General features: G+C 43.5%; 1 protein-coding gene across 2 annotated transcripts in view; it reads left to right on the top strand.

Moving 5' to 3' along the window:
• Window positions 1-9,183, top strand: part of TPH2 (tryptophan hydroxylase 2) — a 143,202-nt gene that overhangs the window by 41,958 nt on the left and 92,061 nt on the right. For both annotated transcript variants that reach the window (XM_004700445.2, XM_004700444.2), the window contains exons 6-7: window positions 2,131-2,327; window positions 8,233-8,368. In XM_004700445.2, the coding sequence (XP_004700502.1) occupies window positions 2,131-2,327; window positions 8,233-8,368 (333 nt within the window). The remainder of the gene's footprint in view (window positions 1-2,130; window positions 2,328-8,232; window positions 8,369-9,183) is intronic.

Here is a 9,183-nt window from a genome sequence, read left to right as displayed (position 1 = left end):
CACTGCTTGTTCGCAGATTGGTATCGAAGGAAAAAGTTTGACCTAATGATTCTTTTCAAATGGCTTCACAATATTTCATTTATTGTTTCCACCTCGTAGCTTCCCTACCTTCTGAGTGTGCACAGCCCTCATTAGCTTTATTGGCTTACCTGCCTGAAATTGATTTAGTTGAATTTTCTGGAGCCAGAAGCAGGCCGTTTATATACTTATTTCTATTTTTATCTTTCCATTTCAAGCTTTTGTTCTAAATTCATCACAGATGCTAGCTGGGTCTTAGCAGTTTTGATCTCCCCAGCAAATATTTGCCAGGTTGTAATTTATCAACAGCCAGATTTAAACAAGGCTAATCTTATTCTAATTTGGTTGGTATAAACCTTAGTCCTGGTACTTTGATAAAGCAACTGTTAATTTCTAGTTCCCTTTTTAGCATGTGTTTTATATATATATACACCTCATGCACGGCAGTTAGTTTTTAAATTACACACACACACACACACACAGCAGACTGCCTCTTCTTTCTCCGGTGAGTGGCTGTTGGGTTTGAACCATTGATATTTTGGTTCGAAGCCTAACTCTTACCCCACTGTGCTCCAGGGGTTTTATACATATATATAAAATATTTTTTATAAATGTATAAACTATTTATAATATTTGCTGTAGGTGCCACAGTTGGATCTGAATGTTAAACAGAAAGTATTTTGGCAAGAACACACTGAAATATGTAGAAGGGTAGCGGTGGGGTTTTGTTTGGTGACTGGCTCTGCCCTTACCTTTTTTACCAGCTCTAAAGGGTATGATGCCCGTCTGTTGGGGGTGTCTGCTTCTGTGCCAACCCGGAGTGGCATTTTGTTGCCGAAGGTGGCCTCTACAGGCTGGGTTATGCAGATTGCCGGGGCCATGTTTTTAGTTTTGTGTGTGTATGTTTGGGTTTCTGTGTGTCATGGTGTGTAGTTGCTGGCTGCAGGGGCAGGCTCTCACGAGTGGCCAGGGTCGGTAGTGATGAATGTGCTGCTGGTGGCTGTTGCACATGCCGTGAGGTTTCTCCAATCCTCTTGGCACTTCTAGTGTAGATATCGTCATCAGACACGAAATTCAGATTCTCATCCTTTAAACTGTAGTTTGCAAAAGCACATGCCCACATTCCCCTTTGACTGGGCCCAGGGCCCAGATTGCATTCAGCTGCGCTATGCCATCTGTTGCTGGCTGCAGTACAGCCTCACCTTTCTTTTTGGCAGGCAACCTGCAGACCCTACCTGGCCAATGAGACTGAGCTCAAGCTTGCCTCCTCCAGGAAGTTCTCCCTGACCAATCCAGAGTGATCTTGACATATTCTAAACCAGGGTCAGCACACTACTGCTGGTGGGCCAAGTCTGGCCCCTTGCCTGGTTTTGCACATGAAGTTTTATTTGAACAGTTGTGTTTCTCCCTTTATGGATTATGAATGGCTGCTTTTGAGCTGCCAAGGCAACGTTGAATAGTTATGACAACGTCTGGATGGCCTGTAAGCCCCAAATAGTTAGTATTGGACCTTTAGAGAAAAGGATTACCAACCCCAGCTGTCAACCGAGAGGACCCAACCAGTGCACTTGGAAGCATGAGATGCAAGAAATTCGCCTATTTTGGGGTTGGTAAAACTCTCGCTTTAAGTTCAACAGTCTTTTATAATTTCCCAGACATTTTGCACTGAACAAATAATCTCAAAATTACACTTGGAGATTGGGGTGAGTCTGGGCAAGGGACACAGAAAGCTCACGAGGCAATTTTATTTTCAAGAGACAACCTTCATTTATTACTGCTGTCAGGTGGCTGCAGACCAGGTTCTCAGAGCACAGCCTCGTACCCAGACCGGTGTCTTCCAGTACTGAATCCTGCCTGTGATGACTGGCTTTTGTTTAAGTACATCAATCTTGCCAAATTTCCACAAGGATTTCTAAAGATGGATCTTAATGCAATCAAGTCATATGTCTAGCACAGAACTCGAAGATTAGTATTTAACAGATAATATCCAATGTGATTCTTTTAAACGCTCGGGGAAACTGCTAAGAACCTGGCTTGGGACAGGGATGAAGGTGAGACTACATGGAGTGATTCAAAGCTAATTTTATTCATTTTCCTTCTCTCCCTCTCCAGTGGGCAGCCCATTCCCAGAGTGGAGTACACAGAGGAAGAGACTAAGACTTGGGGCGTTGTGTTTCGGGAGCTTTCCAAACTCTATCCCACTCATGCTTGCCAGGAGTATTTGAAAAACTTCCCTTTGCTGACTAAATACTGTGGCTACAGGGAGGATAATGTGCCCCAACTTGAAGATGTTTCTGTGTTTCTGAAAGGTAAGCCCTCACCTCACCTGTCTTTTGCTGCCCTCCATCTTCACTTGCCTTCCAAGGACATGAACTACAGCTACGGCCCCCCATACAATAGAAAAGTGAGTGATTTTCTTAGCCAACTGGAATGTAAAGGGGACACCTCGGAACCAACAATTATCTGTGGCCACGTGGACACCGAGGCAGGACTGTGAGCAGGGGGACGAGCCCCGCTTTTCCATCACTCAGGGACTTAGTGAGGTCTCTGGGGAAGTGGTTATAAATGTTACACCCCAAATGGTGTTTTTATAGTGTTCAGGTTTGAGCTTTTATATTTTTTTCAGTCCAGAAGCACTCTGCTGGGGACACGTAGGTATGGAGTAGCTGAAAGTTGCCTTTTTACTGTTGTTTTGTTCAAAACCAGACGTGAGGTGAAGAAATATCCTGGGGAATGTTGAGTGATTCCTGTCTGACTCAAGTGTGCCTTTAAGTTGCACTTGTGTGTGAGCCGGAAGTGTCAGGGATGGTTCCTATTGAATCTCGGGCAAATATTTGTCTTAGTACCTTGTGCATCTCTCTCTTTTTAGTAAATCCTTTTATTGGGGGCTCTTACAGCTCTTATACCATTCCATACATCAATTGTATCAAACACATTTGTACATATGTTGCCATCATTATTTTCAAAACATTTTCTTTTTACTTGAGCCCTTGGTATCAGCTCCTCTTTTTTCCCTCATGCATCTTTACATATAGTAAACAACAACAACAAAACATTAAAGAAATACTTCTAGATGCATTAAAACATCTTTGACATACTAATGTTTTGATGTGTGTCACCAAGTAGTGCCCATTTTTTATTAACCCATTGTATGTGCCTCAATTTTTTAAAAGAGTAGGCTCCATGGGAGTTGGTTCCTAACTATAGACTGTATGCAAATTAGACCTTCCTAATCCTCGGACTTCCGGGGCACAAACACCATGGCTGAAGACAGCAAACATCTATTCTTGCACAGTCAGAGGGTCAGAAGCCCCAAATCATGGTGCCAGCAGGGAGGCTTCAGCCCCTCTGGGCCTTCTGTTTTATGCCTTTTGTAGCTGCTAGAGTCTGCCTTCATGCTCTGGCTCATGGCCCCTTCCTTGAATCACTTCCACTTCTTGCTTTCACTTCCATGGTCATACTTCAGTCTCCCATTCCGACATCTCACTCTGAATATCCTATCTTCCCTTTGTATGGAGCCCCTGATGGATTACACTGGTCCAAGCTGGATAGCCCAGGAGACTTTGCCCATCTCAAGATCCTTACTCAGCCAAGCCCACAAAGACCCTTTGCATATCAAGCAACCGTTTCCATTACAATGACATGGGCATCTTTGGGGGGTCATTAGCCCGCCTGCCACCAGCACCAAGTATTGACACTTTTGAGTTTTCTTTCATTCCACCTCCCGAATTGAAGTTCCTCTCTTTGGACAACCTTGACTCCTTGTCTCTTCTCTCCCTTTTGTTTTGGCTCCTGCCTACTGCTTCCAGGTAAAGCTTACTCTTTCCAAAACACTGCTTTCTTCCTGGCATATCTGCTCACTCCCAGCTGGGGTGGAGTCTACCTGTTGACCTTGCAGCTAGCAGCCAATTTCACAATCCACTCCACTACCAGGGTTTCATTATTTTTAGAAAGGGCCAGAGAGTGAATATTTTTGACCATAGGTACCCACATTTATTTGGCCTACTCCTCCCATTTTAGAAAAAACAAAACAAAACAAAAACAGAAAACTGTGTGGCTCTAGCAATGAAAAACTTTTGCGCTATAGGCCATCATCCAGGATCAAGTATAGATGTCTGATTTTGCAGACCCCTGGATCATTCTAGTGCTCCCTCCCCCCATGTACCACCACCAGTGGGTGGCATTGCCCACTTTGGGAAATACTGAGAAAAATCTTTGGGCCAAGAGATGACACCCAGGCTATTACCAAATAGTCATAGAACTATGAAATCTCTGGGTGGTGTAAATGTTCAGGCACTAGACTGTCAACCCAAAGGTTGGTGGTTCAAGTATATTGCAGGCACCCCAGAAGAAAGGCAAACCAGCCATTAAAAATCCTGTGGAGCAGCATGCCCGCATGGGGAGGGAGCTAGTGGAGGGGCCTGAGGGCTTCACCCCCCTACCAGCTACATGGACAACTGCCCCCCCCCTAGAAGAATTTACTTTAGAGGATGGCACTGAAGCTGCACCCAGGGGATAGGGACATGTCTGATCGGAGCACATGGGAGCAAATGAATGTGGAAGAAGAGAGAGTGGAGCACATCCTGACCCTCCAGGCCTGGAGGACGATATCCCTGTTCTGAACAGCCAGTGCACAGAGTGGACCATATGGCTGATCCCACTATGAGATATGACGTCCCTAGCTTACCCATGGTTCAATGGGGGACAACACTGGAGACTCAGTGTTGGGATTGGCCTGGACTGACCCTGTGACACTGAGGCAAACCACTAGGCATGCAGCAGAGCAATGGGGTGGGGGTGGGGGTGAGGGAGCAGAGCAGGGAGCTCCGGAGGGAGTGCAAAGGATAGACTCTGGGGCCAGAGCATAGCACCCCATTGGACTTGACTGGAGGACATGCCTAGAGGCCAAAAATCTGACCTTGATCTATTTACAGGCTTTTCTTTTTAAAATTTTTTCTTTTTCTTTTAATTAATTTATTCTTTCATGGGTCATTGGTATAATTTTTTGTTGTCATAATTGTGTTCTCATGTCACTTTGTCTTGCTATGCCTTGTTTTTTGGTGCATATTATTATCTCTACAGCTCTATCTAGATAAGATAGGCTGGATGAACAGTCTGGAGGAGAAAACAATGGAACTAGTGGTTCCCAGGGGACATGGAAGAGGGGGAGGCGGGGTTAAGGAGGTGGTGTTGATTAACTTAGGGACGGGGGAGCAACAAGTGATCCAAATTAGTGTCAAGGAGGGTGTGAGAGGCCTGCTAGGGATTCAGCAAGGGCAATGTAACTGAGAGAAATTACTGAAACCCAAATGAAGGCTGAGCATGATAGTGGGACATCCTCATGTCCCAACAAGAGGAAAGTAAAAGGACACAGAGGAAAGAACTAGGAGGTGAAGGGCATTTACAGAGGTCTAAATACAGGCATGTGCATATGCAAATATATTTATATAGGATGATGGGGAAATAGATCTACGTGCATATATTTATAGGTTTAGTATTAAGGCAGCAGATGGATTTTGGACCTCCACTCAAGTACTTACTCCATGCAAGAACACATTATTCTATTAAATTGGCATTCCATGATGCACATTTTCCCTACACAATAGTTGAAGACAAATGTGTGCATAAGCAAATGTGGTGAAGAAAGCTGATGGTGCCCAACTATCAAAAGATATGGCATCTGGGGTCTTAAAGGCTTGCAGATAAACAGGCAGCCACCTAGCTCAGAAGCAACAAAGCCCACATGGAAGAAGCACACCAGCCTGTGAGATGACAAGGTGTCGAAGGGATCAGGTATCAGGCATCAAACAACAAAAAAAATCATATCATTGTAAATAAGGGTAAGAGCAGAGTGGATACCCAAAGCCTATCTGTAGGCAACTGGACACCCCCTTACTGAAGGTTTTCAGGGAGGAGATGGGCCAGTCAGGGTGCAGGGTAGCAACGTTGAAACATACAACTTTCCTCTAGTTCTTAAATGCTTCCTCCCCCAACTATCATGATCTCAATTCTACCTTAAAAATCTGGCTAGACCAGAGGATGTACATTGGTACAGATAGCAACTGGAAACACAGGGAAACCAGGACAGATGACCCCTTCAGGACCAGTGGTGAGAGCGCGATACCTAGAGGGTGGAGGGAAGGTGGGGTAGAAAGGGGGAACCGATTACAAGGATCTACATATAACCTCCTCCCCGGGGGATGGACAACAGAAAAGTGGGTGAGGGAGATATCAGTGTAAGATAAGACAAAATAGTAATTTATGAATTATGAAGGGTTCATGAGGGAGGGGAGAGTGGGAAGGGATGGGGAAAATGAGAAGTTGTTATTAAGGCCTCAAGTAGAAAGCAAATGTTTTGAGAATGATGATGGCAACAAATGTACAAATGTGTTTTATACAATGGATGTATATATGGATTGTGATAAGAGTTGTATGAGCCCCCAATAAAATGATTTTTTTTAAAATCCTGTGGAGCAGAGCTTTGTCCTGTGGAGCCACCAGGAAGAGTCAGGATTAATTTAATGGCACAGGTACTCTATCTAAAATATAACCATTAAGAAGTTTAACAGCTACTCTTAGCTTACAGGGTATTCAAAAACAGGTGGTAAGCTGGATTTGGTTTGTGGACGATACTCTGCTGATTTCCAAAGAAATCTGAACTGTTGATCCTGAGTTCAAGGCCCTGGCCCCACCTTTAAAATGTATCACCTGCTACCCCTTCCTTGCTCCTGAAATGAATTTTCTTATTTCTCTGTGCCTCAGTTTCCTCCTCAGTAGAAATACAAATCAAGCTACTTTACAGGATAGCTGTGATGGAGAAACTAGGTGATGTGCCTTACGACTTGACATATAGTAAGCTAGCAGAATCTGAGCTGTGATGATAATTATTCTTTTTACCATCTTTGGTGAACTTGAAGGAACCCTGGTGGCACTGTGGATTAGGCATTGGGTTGTTAACCTAAAGATCAGTGGTTCAAACCCGCCAGCCACTCCTCAGAAAATAGATGAGGCTATCTGCCTCTATAATGATTTACACACTTGGAAATCCTGGGTACAGTTCTTCTTTGTCCTACAGAGTTGCTCTGAGTTGGAATTGACTCAATAGCAGTGGGTGGGATTATGTTTTGCCTGCTCTGTTTCCACTTATGAAAAACTCAATATAACATATAGAGCGTTAGTCTATGTACCTCTCCAAATTGCAGTGGTGAATGATTGGTTTCATCCGATCACAGAAAACAACCACACAGAATGAAGGAGTTAGGTGGCACTGACAATAAAATGCTACAGGTGGACCAACCCCTAGTGGCTTCTTCCATGGGCTTGACTGGTGTTTGCTTTCAGGGTCATAAGAATAGCACCATATCTCATCACCAGTAATGGCCTGGTAAAAGAAAAGTCTGGGTCACTTCGGAGCTGTTCTTTCAAAGGACAGCATGTTTACACTCGATGTTCTTTTTCCTGATCAGTCAGAACCTCAGGCACAAACTTCACAGCGACCCTTCTCATTCCCAAATCTTCCATTAAAATTCACTGAACTGAGTTCCAATATAATCCAGAGAACTTCCCCATTTCTTCAATGGCCCGTTGTTGGTCTTTGAGCACAAGTACATGTATTTTGTCCACAATCCATTTGGGAAGTTGACGATGTCCAGAATGAAGTTTGTCATCAATCGACATTTTATCATTTTTAAAATGAGAAAACCACTCATATACTTGAGTTTCCCCAAAGCACTCTCCTTGTAAGCTGTGTTCAACATCACAACAGTTTCTAATGGCATTTTTCCTGAGCAGGAAACAAAATTTCACAGCTGCACACTGTTCTTTTAAGTTGGCCATCACTAAAAAAAACGAGGTTCTGAGAAAGACTGCTGTTATGAAAAAATTCACAGTGAGCAGAGAGAATCTTCCCAGGTGACACCACTGAGTGCACAAACTCAGAACAAGTTGCTTGATGCTCACCTAGCAGGAAAAATGTGTATTTTGAAAGTTCTGACCAGTGGAACTTTTTTCCTTTTCTTTTTTTTTTTTGAGGGGTGGGCAAGGGGGTGGGTGGGCACCACCTCATATTTTAGTAACTAGAAGCCCCACAAGTGTTAATATTAAAAAGTCCATTCAATTGTTTCTAAAACCTCCTTATCAATAATAGGAAACCCTGCTTGGGCACTCGAGTGCTCTTGGGTTCATATTGAATTGGCTCTTTTGTTGCCTCTTTAGAAAGGTCTGGCTTCACAGTAAGGCCAGTGGCTGGATACCTGAGTCCGAGAGACTTCTTGGCAGGACTGGCCTACAGAGTGTTCCACTGTACCCAGTACGTCCGGCATGGCTCAGACCCTCTCTATACCCCAGAACCGTAAGTACCCCCTTTCACACCATCATGCTGCAGAGTGTTAATGCTTATACGGCTTGAACATGACTTAGGTCCTCTTCTACTTCCAAAGTAGTCCCCTCGTCCTGGGCAGTGAGAGCCCCAGCACTGTGTCCAAGAGTGAAGGCTCATTGGAACCCCCCAGCGGTTCGCAGGTCCTGAAGAATAAATTCCAGGCACCCCAGCTGGTTCTATAAGGCTCTTAGAGTCACGCCCTAGCTTGGTGCTCTAACTTTATGCCCAACCTTGAACCTGCTTTGGCTAGCCTGTTAACTACATTAGTCCTTTAAAAAAGCATCCTCTTTATAAAGCCATCATGCAAAGAGAACAGTTTTAGAGCCACATGTCACTTACAAAAGGTTCATGCTGAAATTCCAATAATAAGGATAATAATAGCGAATTGTGTTGAACAATGACTATGTGCCAGGTATAGCTCTAATGAACTCATTTAATCCTCAGTGGTGTAGCTATTGTTGCTGCCTCAATTTTCTTTTTCTTTAAAAAAAAATTGTTTTATTAGGGGCTCATACAACTCTTTTTTTGGGGGGGGTATTTAAAGATACATAGTTTATTGATATTTAGACCATACTCTGTTTGTTAAGCATCTTGCTAGAAAATAGTCTCTTTGAATCAACTCACTAAATCAATCAATGTGATGGCCAGCATAAATAAAAAAACAAACAAAATGCCATCAAGCTGATTTCAACTCATTGCAAGTCTACATTGGGTTTCTGATATATAAATCTTTCTTTTTTCATTAAAAAAAACCATTTTATTAGGGCTCATACAACTCTTATCAC

Source organism: Echinops telfairi, unplaced genomic scaffold (assembly GCF_000313985.2).
Source record: "Echinops telfairi isolate 266 unplaced genomic scaffold, ASM31398v2 ScPeMD7_2;HRSCAF=8, whole genome shotgun sequence".
In the NCBI taxonomy this organism is placed as follows: domain Eukaryota; kingdom Metazoa; phylum Chordata; class Mammalia; order Afrosoricida; family Tenrecidae; genus Echinops; species Echinops telfairi.
This window is presented reverse-complemented; position numbering and strand designations above follow the sequence as displayed.